Source organism: Theropithecus gelada, chromosome 7b (genome assembly GCF_003255815.1).
Source record: "Theropithecus gelada isolate Dixy chromosome 7b, Tgel_1.0, whole genome shotgun sequence".
NCBI lineage: Eukaryota > Metazoa > Chordata > Mammalia > Primates > Cercopithecidae > Theropithecus > Theropithecus gelada.
The window spans coordinates 2,857,237-2,876,516 of record NC_037675.1 but is presented as its reverse complement, the minus strand read 5'-3'; the positions used below and the strand labels follow the sequence as shown (position 1 = coordinate 2,876,516).

Genomic DNA, 19,280 nt, shown 5'->3' with positions numbered 1-19,280 from the left:
GTAATCCCCAACACTTTGGGAGGCCAAAGCAGGTGGATCACCTGAGGTCAGGAGTTCCAGACCAGCCTGGACAGTATGGCGAAACCGCATCTCTACTAAAAATACAAAAATTACCCGGGCATGGTGGCTCACACCTGTAACCCCAGCTACTCAGGAGGCTGAGGAAGGAGAATCGCTCGAACCCTGGAGGTAGAGGTTGCAGTGAGCCGAGATCGCACCACCCCTGTGCAACAGGGGCGAGACTCCGTCTCAAAAAAAAAAAAAAGAATAAAAGCAAATGTATATGAATGAGCTGAATTCTTCCTTTAAAAGGCTGTTAGATTGGGTTTAAAAAGTACAATTCTGTAACACTTATAAGACACTTAATGTGATAACAGGAGCTTAGGTAAAGGAACATAGAGGTAGCAAGTAAATGCAGACAAAAAGAACACAAATATTGATACTAATGTCAGATTAGGTGGAATTTAAGATTTTAGTTTATATGTAAATACAATTTTATATAAAAAGCACACATTAGGTTATTATAGTTTATATAGTTGTGGCTTTCTTGTGTTTCTTCTTTTTGGACAACCCCCACAACATACACACATATCAGCACCTGCCTCCATTCCCTGACCTCTAGTAATCCCTGTTAAATTGCGTGAGAACGGTTTACTTAGCCAGCAGTAAGGTGTCCCAGGTTGGAAGTCAGAAGTCCCCTATTCCTGATGGATCTTTACATCATCCCTCCCTAAGCTGCTTGCTTTTGCAACTAAGGCTGCAAAACTGGCTATTCCTTTTAACAAGAACCTTAGAAGCTTCCACTTTCTAGTGAAACTTAGGGGATGGATTTTTCCCTCTGCCTTGGGTTATTTGCTTACCTACAACCACACGAGGTCATTAAACCTTGTATTTGTTTGAGGTCTCTTTGAAAGTACACAGATGCACTGTTGAAAGTTTGTGTTTGGTGACTGCCATATTTGAAATTCTGCCCGAGAAGTGTGTCAGCACAGTTCTGTGGACCAGAAAGAGCATCCTGGTAGAAGGTCAAGTAAATCATGGTCCTTCTATTTTCTTAGTATTACAGTGTTATCATGGAGCTAACTTGAAAAGTAACTGACACACACACTCTTGCTACCCTCAAGCCTGTGCACCTTAATCAAGGAATCCTCTGAAGACTTTGATGGAATAACTTTTAGGTGCACGCCCCTGTGAGGACATGTCCATGCAAAAAAGCCCAAAAGCTTTGCAGTAGTCACTTTAGAAGCGCCTGACTTAGGAAATGTGGAGGGTAGTGGCAGGCTCACCATTTTGTAGATGAGGAATTCATGTGGGTGACCAGTCCTCAGAGACCACAAGTGGTAACTAATCTCATCCAGAGTCTTACTTTTGTGTAACAAAAGGATGCTCAGGTTACTGAGAAGAACAGTTAGACCTAGAGGAAGGGGATTCTCCCAGTCACAGCTATAGGCAGTGGTGCCAAGGCTTGAATCTGAAAGCTGACACCATAATGATACCTCTGGTATAGGGGATGGTGGGTAGGAAGGGGCATGAGCTATTTTGTGGATTAGCCATGATTCAGGACTGAAAAGTAGATGGAGGACCTGCTAGCCTCCTCAATTGGATTTGGCCATTGAGTCAGTAGACTCACTGCTGGGTGTGCCTTAGAATCCCCTGAATAACATCCCATGGGAGTCTATTTCAGTTGGTTTGAGGAGGGGCCTGCATGCTGCTGTTTTTTCAAATTGCAGGTAATTCTAATATGCAGCTGAGAGTTGAGAACCACTGGGAGAGACCTAGCAAAGATGGGCTCAGGTTCTAGCCATGGGTGTGATATGCTTTGGAGAAAGTGACGTTAAGTTAGCTTGGAAGACTGTAGGATTTGTAGTCCCATCCCCTTTCATGGGAGGGGTTAAGGGAGAGGAGGCTAACTGCTGTTTAAGCAGAGGGAATAAGCTTGCTTTCTGAGGATCCCTGGACCTGGTTCTTCACCCTTCACGCCCTGTGGGATCCTTGGGACAGAAACAAAAGTTGGCAAGGGGCAGGAAAGATGAGATGTTTAGATAAAGAGAGCAATGTTTAGACATGTATGGCAAAACAGAAGTTTTGAGGGAGGGGGAAAACAGTAGGAGCAAAATGTTGAACATTTGGTCACGTTCTAGTTTTTTTTACCTTGATTTTCTGCCTTTGGGATAAAAATGTTTGGTGGATACATAACATTCAGACCCAGTAAAAAGTCTGATTGCATGCATGGGAATCCATTTGTGGAATTGGATAAATACACATTCCATCCAGAGCCCCCACATCTGAAGATCTTACCTGCAGAGGAACTGAGGACTCCTGTCTATCTCAAGACCACCATTCCTTGTCTCCTGGAGTGGCACAAGCACTATGTCAAGAAATCTCTTTCCCTGTCCCTGCCCAGTCAGAAGTGGGTTCCTGTCCAGTGCTTTTGGGTGTTCCCGTGGGGTCTTGGCTGATGGAGATGTGGACAGCAGGTCTAGCATACTCCTCCCCTCTCAGTTGATGGGAGCTGGCAGGCATGTCACCTCTGTCAGACCTCTGGGTGAGAAAGGGGCTCTGTTTTGGCCTATAGGTGTAGGGTTTATCATGCTCCTGGCCAACAGGTCTTGCCTTCCCCTGTGGGGGTGACAGTAGCTGTTCTTCACATTTATGCAGAAGTTTGTACTTAAAATGCTTTCTCCCATTATCTCTTTTTATTCACACGGTGACCTTCACTGGATAGGAACAGTATTATTTTTCTTGCTTTACAGTTGAGGAAGCAGGCTCAGGAATGTTAGATGCCTCATATACAATCATATAGCTTTTAAGGCATGAACCAAGGGCTAGATTTTTGGGTTGCTTGACACCCAGACAAGACCCTGATCACAGTTCAAATGGGACATTTGCGTTCACCATGGTAGTAGAAGGAACTCTTCAAGGGGACCCCTGTCCCAATTGGTCTGGCTGGGGCTTATGGATAGTGATCTGCAGAGGCTCTGCCTCTTAGGCATCAGCTTCCTCCTCAGCCAGGTAGAGTATTGTCCACTTATTGTGCAGGTAAAAAACAAAGAGCTCTTTAGAAACAGAGGAGTAATGTTCACAAATATTTTTACGTCTGAATAGAACTATGTGGCAGAACACAGTGGCTGCTAAGATGTCTTCATGGAGTATTTAATTTGATGGTGGAATGGGTCCATCTTCTCAGAACTATGTAATTCACTTTGTTGTGAGATATTTCCACTATGTAAAGGTTATACAAAATACTTAATGTCCACAGCTATAAGAGACACTGGGCAAATCCATCCATGACTTCTGCCAGTGCCTCTGCTGTGGAAGATAATCATCTTCCGGCTTCACTGAGCCGCTGTTGGAGGTTAGTTCAGGAAAATGTTGTCCATGTCAGGCTTTCCCCTGTGAAATACAGGTGCCAATAGAAATGCAAGTGTATTTTTGCTTATTGTAAGCTTACATGACTTTAAAAAGGACCAAATACTGTTCTTGAATATATTCTGAAAGTGTAATATAAGTAGGAGTTTAGTTAGTAAATTTCCTCCTCTACATGTTCTAGCCTCTGCTTTATCAGTGACATGAAAACAACCAAAATGCTCTTAACGGAAGATGCTGAAAGAAAAGCATTCTTTTCTTCTCTTTTTTCTTTTTCTTTTTTAAATGCAAGGCTGCTAAATGATAGAAGGAAAAGCATTCTTACACCCTATTTTTTAAAAGCTAATTTGGTGCCCATAAATTTTCTCTCTTACCTTCTGTTCGTCATTAATGGTAAAGTATTTTTTAGATTTCAGTTGCCAAGTTGAGAAGTTTGTTAAAAGAGTTATTTTTATTGGCACACATAAAGAAGCACCTTTGTTTATCCACAAAATTCCTCTTTCTGTTTGTAGAGGTATGTGGAAAACCCCAACATCATGGCCTGCTACAATGAACTGCTCCAGCTGGAGTTTGGAGAGGTGCGATCACAACTGAAACTCAGGTAATTCTACCACTTCGGGAAAACCCTCCAGGCCACACAGGGCAGCATGGCAAGTGAGAACTTTGGTTGTGGGGATTACTTTTGAGCCATAAATGGCCTCTTGCAAATATGGGATTGGAGAGAATGGAGTGGCAGCTCCCCTCATACAGACTTTCTAGAGTCTGCCTGGATGTCTAATAAACGGTCATTTTAGTGATTAGAGACTCACATTTAAAGATGGAGCCCCCAAATAATAGTAAGTTTAAAAAGCAGAATATAAACTGCATATGCTGGATTATCTGTTTTGTTTTCTAGAGAAAAAAATGGTTTTAATACACACACCCCCAATCTATTCACATTAGTTATCTCTGGTAGGTGACATTTTTTTCTTCTCTACAATAGGTGTTTTATCTGCTCTTAATAAACAGGGTTTTAAAAAAATATTTTTTAAGTGAAATGAGTAGAGGCCTCATTCTTTGTAGAGTAAGAAAAGCAGAAAAATTAATGTAATTTTATCAGCTTGACAAAAGAAAAATAAAGTCGGCAGCTTCCTATCATTTTAGGTTTCTTCCTTGGATGTTCAACTATTCTTTAACATTTCCTTTACTAGAGATCAAAGAGAGAACTGGATCATTTCATTTGTATGTGCCCAAGACAGTCAAAGGAGATCAGAATGGGAGTACCAAGATTAATAAGGACCAGTACAGGGTTCCACGTGTAGGGAAGATAGGTACTTTATAGACAAAACTAAATGAATGATTAGTGGGCAGAGTGTGAGTTAGCAAAGAAGTGCTGCTGAGCAGAGGTGTTTGAAGGCTGGTGTGGTATACAAAAGAGATTTTTTATGCTGCTAGATTTTGCAAGGAAACTTAAGGTAGATGGTTGCCCTTGGGCCTGCTTTTTTCCCACTCCTGGGTCATGTCAGCCTGGCTGCAGCACTCCCACAGTGAATTAGGCTACTACCCTCTCTCAGAGGAGAGCAGAATTTTGGAGCAGTAGGTGAAGCTGGAGCTTATGTTATCCAATCAAGAATCAGAAACTGAGACCCAAGGAAGTTAACTGACTCACACCCAAGATCTTGTAAGCAGCAAATGGCAAAAATAGTCCTTTAGACTGAAATCCGCATTTTCGAAACTGCATTCATTCTTTCTCCCGTCTCGAAATCTGACTGTAACCTCAAACCTTTTCCTCCTGTATACCTTAGCTGTCATCTACCTTGTGGTCCTAAACTAAAAACCGCTGTCTCTTCTACATACATCCCTAAATCCAGTCACTCACCAAGTCTAATTGATCTTACTAATTTTTGGAATCTGTCCACTTAATCTTCATCTCTACTGCTACTCTTAGTCTAGGTCCCTCTCTTTTTACCCGGATTATTGAAAGCACCAATTAGTCTCCCTATATCTAGTCTTGATTCCTTCTTCATTCTCCACACAGACGTAACACATAATTCCATTTGTGTTCTGTTCTGTGACATCCCAGATAGGCACCCACTGCCTTCAAGATGAAGTCCAGACTCCAAAACGTAGCCTACAAGGGTCTCCATGGTCTGTACACTGCTTACCTCTCTGTCCTCATCTCCCATCATGCCCTGCTTTGTTCTCTGTGCTCCCACTGGCAGCCAAATTATGATGTCCATTATACAGGGAGATATAAAAATATAAAGGGAAAGGAAATGTGAGACTAGAGAAATGGGAGAAATAGTCTTGTTCTGTCAGATACTAAAATGCATTAAAATGCTGTAACAAGTAAGGGTGTCACTGCTAGATTGGTAAACTAGAATATAAAAACCAGAAACAGGCCTGGTGTGGTGGCTCACGTCTGTAATCCCACCACTTTGGAGGGCTGAGGCGGGCAGATCACGAGGTCAGGAGTTCGAGACCAGCCTGGCCAACATGGTGAAACCCTGTTTCTACTAAAAATACTAAAATTAGCCACGTGTGGTGGTGGGTACCTGTAATCCCAGCTACTCAGGAGGCTGAGGCAGAAGAATCGCTTGCACCTGGGAGGCAGAGGTTGCAGTGAGCTGAGATGGTGCCATTGCACTCCAGCCTGGGTGACAAGAGCAAGACTCCATCTCAAAAAAAAGCAAAAACAAAAACAGACTTGGATATATTTAAGAATTTAGTATATGAGTGGCCAGGCACGGTGGCCCCCTGCACTTTGTGAGACTGAGGCGGGTGGATCTCCGGAGGTCAGGAGTTTGAGACCAGCCTGGCCAACATGATGAAGCCCCGTCTCTACTAAAAAAATATAAAAAATTAGCTGGGCTTGGTGGTGCATGCCTGTAATCCCAGCTACTCGGGAGGCTGAGACAGGAGAATCACTTGAACCTAGGAGGCGGAGGTTGTAGTGAGCCGAGATTGAGCCCCTGCACTCCAGTCTGGGCAACAAGAGCAAAACTTGGTCTCAAAAAGGGGTGGAAAAAAAAAGAATTTAGTATATGACTACATGGCATTTTAAATCAACACGGGAAAGGGTGGACTTTTCAGTGACTAGAATTGTGATAGTTGGTTAATTAGTTGGAAAGAAAATTAAGCTATGTTCCAATCTCACATCCCACCCCCAAAATGAACTCCAATGAATTAAAAACCTAAATGTGAAAAAGTAGGGCTACATAAGTACTAAAAAATAAAAGTGGACGTACGTAATTGGATGACAAAGTCATTATAAACTAACATCTATAAAAGCCACATTTTATTAAGGAAGATAATCAGATTAGACAACATAAAAATGTTAAGCTTATCTGTAGTTAAAATAAACCTTAAATAGTGTTTAAAATTTAGACAAATTACAAACTGGGAAAAATGTGTTTGTAACATATAGGACAGACATTAGGTTAATGTCCTAATACATGAAGAGCTTTGATTAATCAATTTTAAAATGATCAATTGAAAATTAGAAAAATATTAAAAGACATGTTCTCAAGCAATTCACAAGAGATATTAATGGCCAATGAATGTGAAAAGATGTTCAACCTCACTAATAAAGACTTGCAAATGATTTAACATTTTTTATTTACCATATCTGCAAAAGTTAAACAAGTATGATAATACCCGGTAGGGCTTCTCACAGATCCATCTCCTCCAAGCTTGTTATATTGGAGGTGAGAACTTATTTCTTACTGTTTTTTGCTTATTTTATTTTTTGATTTTTTGAGTCAGAGCTTAACAGAGTCTCACTCTGTTGCCCAGGCTGGAGTGCAGTGGCGCGATCTCTGCTCACTGCAACCTTCACCTCCAGGTTCAAGTGATTCTCCTGCCTCAGCCTCCCAAGTAGCTGGGATTACAGAGGTACGTGCCACCAGGCCTGGCTAATTTTTTGTTGTTGTTGTGTTTTTTTAGTAGATGTGGGGTTTCACCATGTTGGTCAGGCTGGTCTCAAACTCTGACCTCAAGCGATCCACCCTCCTCAACTTCCCAAAGTGCTGGGATTACAGGCATGAGCTACCAGGCCCAGGGTGTTTTTTGCTTTTTTAAAAAAATAATAACTTCATTGAGCTATAATTTACATATTATCTCCTGGGTTTTTTAAACACGCTAAAAATGAGCTGATTTTTATTGGCTAAGCTGTTGTCTTTAGTGAGACAGTTTAGTAATACCAGGAATAATGTAAAGGCATTGTTTTATTTATTTACTTATTTAGAGTCAGGGTCTCATTCTGTTGCCCGGGCTGGAGTACAGTTGTGTGATCACTGCTCACTGCAGCCTTGACCTCTTGGGCTCAAGCAGTCCTCCCACCTCAGCTTCTCAAGTAGCTAGGACTACAGATGTGCACCACCAGCCCAGCTAATTTTTTATTTTTTTAAAGACAGGGTTTTGCCATGTTGCCCAGCTGGTCTTGAACTCGTGGACTCAAGTGGTCTGCCTACTTCTGCCTCCCAAAGTGCTGGCATTACAGGCGTGAGCCACCGTGCCTGGCCAGCATTGTTATTTTTAGAGTTTACTTAGTAGTATCTCTGCACTTTATAAGCAGGCAGTTGTTTTCTTTTTTTTCATCTTCTAAGGCCAGAGAATCTTAAAATCATTCTTTGGGAGATTCCTTATACAAGGAAAAAACCTGGAAGCAACCTAAATGTCTAGTCATAGGGGATTTATTGAATAAATCATAATATAATCTTAGAATATTGTATAGTTATTTAGAGTGATAAAGAATTACAATTATTGATATGGAAAGATTAATGTATAGTGTGCCAGTGAGAAAAGCAGATTATAAAACTGTAGAGTATGATCTTGTTTTTGTATACATATTACATATACATTTGTATAAGTTAATGCCTAGAACATTTTTCAATGCTTATTGAAAATAATTAGATTTTTTTCTATAAAATAGAATATTGAGATGTCTGGGTATTGGGATTTCAGGTTATTTGATCTTATTATTTTTAAACAGCTTTATTGAGGTATATTCAAAGGATTTTAGTGTATTCATAGAGTTGTGCTTCAGTCACCACAATTTTAGAACATTTTTATTATCCCCAGCCCAGGCTGGAGTGCAATGGTGCAATCTCGGCTCACTACAACCTCTGCCTCCTGGGATCAAGCAATTCTCCTGCCTCAGCTTCCCAAAGTAGCTGGGATTACAGGCGCCTGCCACCACGCCCTGCTAATTTTTTTTTGTATTTTGACACGGGGTTTCACCATGTTGGCCAGGCTGGTCTTGAACTGCCGACCTCAGGTGATCCACCCGCGTCAGCCTCCCAAAGTGTTGGGATTATAGACATGAGCCACCGCCCCCGGCCTAATCTACTTTCTATCTCTGCAGATTTGCCTATTCTGGACATTTCATACACTGTGTGATCCTTGTGACTGGCTTACGGTTTTCAAGGTTCATTCATGTTATGGCATATATCAAGACTTCATGTCCTTTTATGTCTGCATAATATTCCATTGTATGGATATACCACATTTTGTTTATCCGTTCATCAATTGATGGACATTTGGGTTTTTTCCACTTTTTGATTTTTCTGAGTAATGCTGCTATGAACATTTGTGTATAAGTTTTTGTGTGGACATAATGGGGCTGTTTTCCAACACGGGGCTGCACTTTTTTACATTCCCACCAGCAGTGTAGGAGGGTTCCTCACTAATACATGTTGTCGACTGTCTTTTTTATTATTCAAGTGGCTGTGGTATAGTGTTCCATTTATTTTTGTTAATGTTTATTTTCTAATTTTTTTTCAATAAACATTGTTACTTGTATAATTTTAAAAATGTTTTCAAACACGAAGGATGTGATAAAATGCTCACAGAAGATGGCTAAGTGAAGAAAGCAGGAAGCAAAGCTAGTCATTCCAGATGCCCTCAATTTTGTGAAAATAATTTGTTTAAAATAATAGGTACAAATGATCGACTGCCTTCTCTTTGCCAGACTCTGTGCAGTATTCTTGACTCTATTCTCTTGTTTAGTCTTCATGAGGACTCTAAGGTGGTAAGAGGGGAGGCTTGATGGGGTTCAGTCACTTGCCCAGGGTCCCACAGCTGCTGAAGAGCTGGATTTGACCCCGGTGTGTGGCCACCCTGGCCCACTGGCCCAATGTGTCTTTCCTTCACATTGGAAGGAAAGATACCACAGTGTGTACATAGTGATGATCCCAATGGAGGGGCTTGCAGGAGGATGTTTATTTCTTCTTTATGTTTTAAAATATTTTCTCCCTTCCTTATAAATCAGACAAAAAATACATTTAAATAAGTTAATGTAAGAACCCAAGATTTTATTAGATTTTGTAGTATTTACATTAATCATTCCTTTTTTTGTTTACTCATAAAGGGCTTGTAACTCTGTATTCACTGCATTAGAAAACAGTGAAGATGCAATTGAAATTACAAGTGAAGACCGTGTTATACAGGTTTGTTATTTTGGAAATCTGTCTTTCTGGATTTCTTGTTTTGTTAGTTCCAGTTTTTAGGATTGAACCCCTCCAATATGATTTTTTTTTTTCTTTTTGAAGTTCAGGAGACCAGTTTTTCCTTCGAGGATTATCAGAACAAAGTCAATAAAATATGTAATTTAAAATAAGCTCCCTGTAGATTAGAAAACATACTAACAATTAAGGTCTTAGAAAATGCCTGTAGAAATGCCACATTTGCATTCATTATTTCCACTAGTTTGTTTGACAAGGAGAGACTGAAAAGGGTGATTGCTGGCGGCTTGGGGGTAGTGCTGTTGTAGGAGGGGGAATGCTCTGACCATAAGGTCTGCGAGTCTTTCACCTTTCTCACTGTTTTTGAAAATAATTTGCACTTACAGAAATATACTAGAAACAACTAAAAGTTTCAGAAATAACATACCTAGTAAGTACTGAATAAATTACACATTATTAGCAAAGTGAGTTTATATGACTTAAAGCAACATAGCTTAAATGCTTTCAGATAACAGCAAAAAAGGGAGTTGCACCAGAAAAAACATCCTTTTGTCTGAGAATTAGCTCCACTTTGATTTTACTTCTGGGCTCTCCAGTACTTTCACTGTAATGTGACTTGTGACTTCCTTGTTGAAGAGTTGATGGTGTTGACTTTGAGTTGGTGCCCTGAGAGGCAGCGTGAGCCAGTGTTTGAGGGCACAGGCTTTGGTGTCAGACGGGCCTGGGCTCCATCCTGCTTCAGCTGAACAACTTTGGGCAAGTTGCTTAATCCAGCTGAATCTGCTTTCTCGTCTGTGGAAATGGAAATGGAAGTAATATTAGTAAGAACAACAGCCTGCCTTTTGTAGGGATGTCATGAGGACTAAATGAGTTAATGTATGTGAAGCGTTTACTATAGTGCCCAGTGAGGAAAACAGACCCTGACAGATGGTATCCAATTATTGTTTTATCATCATCATTAGCACATGTACAGTTTTCCCATACATTTTCTGCTTATCTTACAGTCATATTTGAGACTTAACCATAAAGCCTTACATTTGTATTTACTTCCTAGTTCATAGCCTGCTTTCCATACACATCATTTCTTTGAACCATATGAAAGAGACAAGAGAAATGTTTCATTCCCATATCCAGATAAGAGTCTCGGAGGGATTAAGTGACTTGCTGAGGTCAATGTTTGGAGGGGGAGGAGAGCCTGAGTGTTTTGCACTCTACCGGGTGCTTTATTCCATCATGCCCCCACCCCCATCCCCCATCTAAACGGCCCTATTGTAGCAGCTCCTGGTTTGGCTCTGTACACATCCCTTCCTCTGCCCCTGTTGAAGTGGGAGTGGGCCTGCTGCCCTCCTGGAGCCTCAGGAGAACATAGCAGAAAGCCCAGCTGGGTGTCACCCAAGCAGAAGCTCATCTGGGCTCCAAAATTCTTCATGGGTTATGTGCTTATGGCTTCAGAACTGCCACGGTGAGGTCCAGGCTCCTGAGCTTTTTCTGGGGAAAAACCTGAAGGGCTTAGGTTGAAAACCTTTGAATGTCCTCTTTTTCAAAATGACTTTTAATTCACTTTGTGTTTTTTCTTTTGTCTCCCTTCAGTATGCAAATCCTGCATTTGAAACAACAATGGGCTATCAGTCAGGTGAATTAATAGGGAAGGAGTTAGGAGAAGTGCCTATAAATGAAAAAAAGGCTGACTTGCTCGATACTATAAATTCATGCATCAGGATAGGCAAGGTAAGTAAGAGGTCAGTACCTTTTTTAACTTTCACAACAGAGAGAGAAGGAAGACTTAGTGTTCACTGAGTACTACCAGGTAATCTCAGTCTTACTCCTCCCCGCAGTCCAGGGAAGTATAGGGAGTGTTATCCCTGTTATATCCATTTTGCAGGTGAGGAAACTGGGGTCAAGAAAATATATAATATGATTAGCCAATAAGGAAAGTAACTTGAATTGGAACTTAGCAACTATTGTTGTTATCTTTATAGTAGGTGAATAACTTGATCTTTCTAATAACTGGTCTTCTTAGTTGTAGATGTTGGCAAATGGTTCTGGGTAAAGAATTGCTAGTAAGGCAACACATTCTCAGAAGACATCTGAGCCCAAGATTTCTCCAATCCTTGTTAATTCATTGAGCATTTTAAAAATGCCTTCTGTTAGCCAGACACTGTGCTAGATTCTGGTATGGAAAGAAGAGCAAAACAAAAATTCCTGCCTTAGAGAGCTCATATTCAAGGGTTGGAAACAAACAAATAAAAGTAACCATTATTCAATAATGTAAGAAGTCACATAATCATGATGCTGAAGGAACAGGCAGAAGAAAGGCAGGCTTAGTCTGAAAGGTTGTTTCTCTGAACCACAGCCTCTGATAGTGCCTCATTGTGACAGATTTTAAAATATGATGAGAAGGAAAACACTACTGCTTTTCACAATCATTTGTGGTCCTTTCTGCTGGACTTTTTTTTTTTTTTGGAAGTTGGGTAGAGACTATTAATCTGATTATTTCAAACATTTGAAAAATTGGTGACTTGTGCTGCCTGTTCTGTGTAGGCACTGATGGAAGTGATACTCTCTCCCCTATGGCATTTGGCTAGTGCCTATCTTGTAGCACAAAACAGCAGCTTACCACAGGGGCAGGGTGCTGTGCAAAGCTTATACTCCACTCATCTTGGACCCCATGAAGACACCATGAATTGGCATGTTTCTCTTTGCCTTCCCTATGTCTCTGAGCACACAACATTGCCTTGAAGTGAGAACAAGGAAAGAATAGACCGGCTGCAGGGGCCCAGTGAAGCCCTGCCAGGGGAATGAAAAAGTAGGCATACTCTTATTTTGCCTTCAACTTTTCTGTCAAGGATTTTGTTTTGTTTTGTTTCGGTTTTTTTTACTAGAGGAAGTGGAAGGTCCTCTAGAAAGAGAGGTATGAAAGCTACGATGGATGAAGAGACCCTCGGGTGCTCAGGTGCACCATGTAGGTGAGGGCAAGTATTCCTTTCCATGGTTGAGAAGAGCATACTCAGAAGGAGGCCACAGAGCAGCAGTCATCCGAGACCACAGCAGCCATGGTGGGGGCGTTACCATGGCCACCTCAATCCTGGCATTTAGGTTCTTTGCTACTGCTGGATAAGCCAGTGGTTTTGTTGTGAGGTTCAACTGGGTATGAACCAGGATGGGCCTTGTACACCTTGATGTGGCAGAACTTCCACTGAGACATTCCATGTCCCCCTCACTGAGGGGGCAAGTAGAGGTAAGGAAGGGATGCGCTCTTAAGTGCTGGGCTCCATCCAGTTCTGTGTGAACTGTGTCTCACTTCTGCTGGGGTTGTGCTGTTGGGCACCAGGTAACAAAAGGCCTCAAACTTGAATAGCAAGAGACCTGCTCTCTAAAATTACACTTATTGTGAGCAAAGAACAGGAAACATCATCAAATTATTGACCCCTATACTGCTTTCCTTTTTTTTTTTCTTGAGACAGGGTCTCATTCTGTCACCCAAGCTGGAATGCAGAGGTGCAACAGCCTTGACCTCCTGGGCTCAAGCAGTCCTCCTGCCTCAGCCTCCTGAGTTGCTGGGACCACAGGCACATGCCATCATGTCTAATTTTTTAATTATTTGTAGAGACGGGGTCTCCCTATGTTGTCCAGGTTGGTCTCAAACTCCTGGGCTCAAGTAGTCCTCCGATATCGGCCTCCCAAAGTGTTGGGATTACAGGTGTGAGCCACTGCAGCTGGCCTATATTGCTTTATTTCTAAAAAGAGCCTGGGTATTTGTTTTGTGTTTCCTAGTTTTTGGGGAGCATGGAAAAGTGACCTTTGTCCTTTGTCAGCAACCTGCCGGTCTATGGGCAACATGGCAGCAGGGCAGGCTGCTGAGCTGGCCTGTGTTTTGAGGTGAAAGAATCCATAATTCCATCTCTAGGGAGCAGGGCTTGTTGAAGGGTCAGCAGGCCTTATGGAACAGTGGCACTGTGATCAGGAAGGGGAATTCAGGCATCTGCTGGGGACCAACATTGCAGAATGGAGACTCAGGAAATGGCCAAATGGCCAGGAGTTGGGGCCTTAGAGTGTCAGATACTAGGTGTTGGATATTGAAGTTGGACCTTCTTAGGGCAGAAGAGAAATTTTGATGATTTCAAGCAGGGAATATTATAAATGTTTTCCATCTCCACAAACCCCTGCTGCCCGTTCTTGTCAGTGGCTCCTCTTTTGGATAAAAATAACAGGTATGTTGATTTCCAGCCCCTTGCACTCATGTGTCTTTGCATCCTGTATGTATATCCACCTGACTCTTCTTTTTTCTTCCCCAAGACTTGTCTATCAGGGCTCTAGAACCCATAGTCTCCCATCTTTTCAGATACCTAAACTTCACATTGTCTCTTCTCTTTTAGAAATCTTTTTTTTTTTTTTCTTGAGACAGGGTCTTGCTCCGTCACTCAGGCTGGAGTGCAGTGGCACGATCTTGGCTCACTGCAGTCTTGATCTCCCAGGCGCAAGTGATTCACCCACTTCAGCCTCCCAAGTAGCTGGGACCACAAGTGTGTACCATCACACCTGGCTAATTTTTTAAACATATTTTGTAGAAATGAGGTCTCACTGTGTTGCCCAAGCTGGTCTCAAATTCCTAGGCTCAAGCAGTCCTCCTCCCTCAGCTTCCCAAAGTGCTGGGATTACAGGCGTGAGCCACCATGTGTGGCCTCTTAGAAATCTTGATTTTTTTTTTCCCTCCCTCAGAAACTGTGTTATTCTTCTTCTGCCATTTAATGGGTGCCAAATAAATGGTGGCTACTGAGATGCCTATGATGATGATGTGCAGCTGCAGAACTCTTTAGCATTTCAAAACTTTGACCTTTATTAGTTCCTGTGCCTTTGCTTTCCTCTCTCACGGGCTCCCCTTTTCCTATTATTCTTCCTTCTGTTTCCTCCCAGATTTACCAGAACTCTGGCCTTTGCCCACTGTTGTTGTCCCTCAGAATGCTTCTTTGTTGTTGAAGTATCTTTTCTGCTCTGTAGAAATCTCACACTTCTCTGGTTTTAGTGTCAGCCTCTTTTCCAAGGTCTGGTTCAGCATCCTGCTCTCATCTTAATTGTCTAGCAATGGTTTTCTCTCATCTCCCATGAGCAAAAAACCCAATCTCTCTTCCAACTCCTGCTGTCTCTGCTCATGGACCAACCTCACAGTTGCTTTGACTTAGATTCCTGAAATGGTTTTGATCCGTTCCTGCCTGTTGGTCCCCTCCATCAAATCCACGAGCATTGATGGCTATTAAACCCCTGCTTTGAGGGTCCACTCCCTGGGCCTGACCTTGTTCAGGGCCACCTTCTCACACTGTGGAGTTACAGCGTGTAACTCTGTCTCCTTGTCCAGGATCCTCCATCTCCACTCAGTCCACCATTTACTACTGCCTCATTAGTCTTACTGAGTCATCATTTTGTCATGTTGCTTCCTCAGCATAGAGCTCATAGTCCTCAACTTGGCTGCCAGGATTCTATAGTTGAACCTCAGCCTACCTTTCCCATTCAGTAACAAAGCTCCAAGTGTTCTTTGACAGTTTATCATGTGCATGCACTGTGCTCACCTTGGTGATAGGATGGCTGGATGATGATGATTTAATTCTCAAGACAATGGGTGCCAAGAGGGACTGCATCAATAGCCAGAGAAGCCTAGCTTGGTGCATAGCTTGAGGCAGACAGAAAGGAGGTAGTAGTCTTACTCCTGTTCTGAGGGGAGCTTGGCCTGGAGAAAGAGGCCTATGCAAACCACCTGTACCCAAACCAGCTCATTTACTGAATGTTTACTATATGTCAGGACTTTGCTAAGAGTTTGTTTATATGAATTACCCAACCTAATCTTCATGATAGCATTCTAAGGTAGTACTGTTATTATTCTCAGGAACTAAATCTTTTTATTTATTTCCTTGAGACAGAGTCTCACTCTGTTGCCCAGGCTGGAGTGCAATGGCGTGATACCTGCTCACTGCAACCTCCGCCTCTCGGGTTGAAGCAGTTCTCCTGCCCCAGCCTCCTGAGTAGCTGGAATTACAGGCACCTACCACCGTGCCTGGCTAATGTTTGTACTTTTAGTAGAGACGAGGTTTCACCATGTTGGCCAGGCTGGTCTCGAACTCCTGACTTCGTGATCCACCTGCCTCAGCCCCCAAAGTGCTGGGATTACAGGTGTGAGCCACAGTGCCCAGCTGGAACTAAATCTTACATGATATTTATGTAAGTAAATATTTTTTGTTTCCACTGGTGACTGGAAAACTCTGTTTTCCAGTGACTCTGTTACCCAAGCCAAGCCATTGTCTAAATTGTCCTGTTTCTTTAGATGGACTGTGGAACTTTGGCTGGAATGGCCTGTTAGCCTTGACTTGGGATCGCTCAGCCACTCAAGTCTATTCAGAAAGGAGAAGAAAATCCTAAAAGTGTGTGTGTGTGTGTGTGTTTGTGTGTATACACGGAGTCTTGCTGTGTCACCAGGCTGCTCACTGCAACCTCCGCCTCCCAGGTTCAAGCAGTTCTCCTGCCTCAGCCTCCCGAGTAGCTGGGACTACAGGCACATGCCACCACGCCCAGCTAATTTTTTGTATTTTTAGTAGAGACAGGGTTTCACCACATTGGCCAGGATGGTGTCAATCTCTTGACCTCGTGATCTGCCTGCCTCAGCCTCCCAAAGTGCTGGGATCACAGGCGTGAGCCACTGTGCCCGGCCTGAATATATTTTTTTAAATGCTCACTGATTGAATTGGTCCCTGTAATTTTTTTCTCTCTCTCTTTTTAATGTATCAGCTTTACTGAGATGTAATTTCTGTACCATACAAGTCACCCGTTGAAAGTATACTATTTGATAGCTGGGCATGGTGATATGTGTCTGTGTTCCCAGCTACTTGGGAGGCTGAGGTAGGAGAATCACTTGAGCCTGGGAGGTTGAGGCTGCAATAAGCCATGGTTGTGCCACTGCACTCCAGCTTGGGTGAATGGCGAGAACCTGTCTCAAAAAATAAATAAAGTATACAATTTGGTGGTTTTTAGTATATTCATGGTTTTGCAAATGTTACAATTTCCCGTATTCCCCTTGATAGTGAGCTTCAGAAGTAACCCTTAGACCTGTCTCCTGAAGCCTTCCTTCTAAGGTAGGCATGCAAGTTGTGGATATGGAGAACAACCCACTTATTTCTGCCTAGGGAACCCTGTTTAGTCCTTAGTGGTTTTGGACTGCCAGCCTCGTCCTCTGGGCTGAGCTCCGCCTCAGAACTGTACTAAGGCCCATACCTCCCTTCTCCAGTGTGAGCTAAGGACTTAGCTGGGCTTTCTGGCTGTTTTTTGATATAGCCCTTTTTTTGGTGCCCATTGTTTTCAGAATTAGGAAGCGTCAGTAATCATCTTTTGATTCTATCGGAGTATCCTGGTTTCTTTTTGATCTGCTTTCCTAGAGGAGTCTGAAGATGAGCTCTTACCATTGGTATTTGGATGCAGGTTGCCATGTACCAAACTAGAATATTTCAGAATTGACCTGGAGTAGGGCTCTGGATAGGAAACTTCAGCTAAGCCAACAAGGCTGCCATGGTGCTCAACTCCTGGCCTGGGTCAACTCTAGGTCCTGAGGGACTCTGGAAGGCTAAGAAGGTTATGGTATACCCTAGGGGTTCAGTGTCCTACTGTGGGTTTTAGGGATTTCCATAGCTTAAGGGCCTTGGTGATTTCTTGGAGGAATTCATAACATTTTAGGATGGTGACAAAACCCAGCTCCATCTTGGCTTTCCCTACCACCCCAAGATAAAGGGAGTCACCACAACCCGGTTCTCTTGCTGTGGTCTTGTTCTGCATAGACTTCCTTCCCCAGGCTGCACTTCCTGTCTGAAAGAATCCCCACGTTCTGTGTCTGATCAGGAGAGCACAGCTAATGTGATTTCAGCCCTGGGTTTTGAGGTCTCATCGTTTGTTTTACTTGAGTTTGGTCCTGGCTGTTACCTCATCCTCCATACCCCATATACAGGGGGTGAAACCTTCACACATCCCAGAGGGGCCTCAAGCCATTTAGTTCACTTCAGAAGCCGGTAGTGGTCACATAATGGCCCCTTTTGGCCCCCAGTCTGGATATTCTTCCCCTCCCAAACACAGGGGCAGAGGCTAAACCCCCTCTTCCACTTCAGCAGGTGGGAGTTTTGAGAGGAGGAAGTGAGAGGGAGTGCCCTTTATTTGTGTGTCCAGGACCCCTCTTGTCTGCAGATGGCCACTGAAAATATATGGCCACTTAGACTATGGTGACATGACTTTTGTCAGCAACTCAGAAGGAGACGGACTTTGGAAGTTAAGAAAGAATTGTCCGATTACCTGAAATCGGTTTAGGGTTGAGATCGTTTTTTATCTTAATTGCTTTAGTAACGTAAGTGAATCAGAACTGAAGTGGAAAATGTTTTTGGGTTTATGTTTTCAACACAAAGTATGATGATGCTTACATTCCATTTATAGGAGTGGCAAGGAATTTACTATGCCAAAAAGAAAAACGGAGATAATATACAACAAAATGTGAAGATAATACCTGTCATTGGACAGGGAGGGTAAGTGGAAAAAACAAGTACGTCAGTCAACATACAGTGTTTTGGGTTATTGCAGAATTTGCTTTAAGTTAAGGACTGCTGACGGAAGTTTTAAGGTCAGGTGTCATCACAGAATGGCCTTCCAGGGTAGTGTTTCCTTGGTGACTTCCTCATGGCTACAGTCTGACCCTCCACTTGCAGCGCACAGCCGCCGTACTCAGGGCAGTCCTGTTTAAGCTGCATGGATACACAAGAAACCGAAGTATTTGTTTAAATCAGAATGTCACTTCAGTAAGCTGTATGAAATACTGACTGGTAGACTCCCTATATTGAAAATATTTTTTACCTAATTTGATAGGCTATGTATTATTTCTGCAAAGACCTATCAAATTAGATAACAATATTTTAAATACTAACAGTTATGGACATTCTTATATAAAACAGATGTGACTGCAGTTTGGAAACCAGTATATATCAGGAGCCTAAAAATTTCAGACAGTTTATCTCAGAAACCTATCTTAAAGAAATAATATGGTAAGATGAAAATTATGAATATGAATTACAGAACACCTAAAATATTGCAGCCATTAGAAATGATGATCATATTCACAGGTTCTAAGATTAGGGCCAAAAAAAGTAGAAATGATGATCATAGAAAATTAAATTACCTCATGCCTGTAATCCTAGCACTTTGGGAGGCCAAGGTGGGAAGATCCCTTGAGCCCAGGAGTTTGAGATCTACCTGGGCAATATAGTGAAACCCCCATCCCGACAAAAAATTTAAAAATTAGCTAAGTGTGGTGACACACACTTACCAGTTTTCAGGGTACTGATGTGGGAGAATCGGGAGAATCGCTTGATTTTGGGAGGTCGAGGCTACACTGTGATCGTGCCACTGTACTCCAGTGTGTGCAACAATGTAAGACGCTGTCTCAAAAGGAAAAAC

At 42.4% G+C, this 19,280-nt stretch overlaps 1 protein-coding gene across 2 annotated transcripts in view; it reads left to right on the top strand.

Moving 5' to 3' along the window:
- Positions 1–19,280, top strand: part of PDE8A (phosphodiesterase 8A) — a 154,671-nt gene that overhangs the window by 95,249 nt on the left and 40,142 nt on the right. The window contains exons 6-9 of one of the 2 annotated variants that reach the window (XM_025392075.1): positions 3,879–3,967; positions 9,716–9,794; positions 11,400–11,537; positions 18,267–18,355. In XM_025392075.1, the coding sequence (XP_025247860.1) occupies positions 3,879–3,967; positions 9,716–9,794; positions 11,400–11,537; positions 18,267–18,355 (395 nt within the window). The remainder of the gene's footprint in view (positions 1–3,878; positions 3,968–9,715; positions 9,795–11,399; positions 11,538–18,266; positions 18,356–19,280) is intronic. The other variant, XM_025392076.1, reaches the window with a different exon arrangement.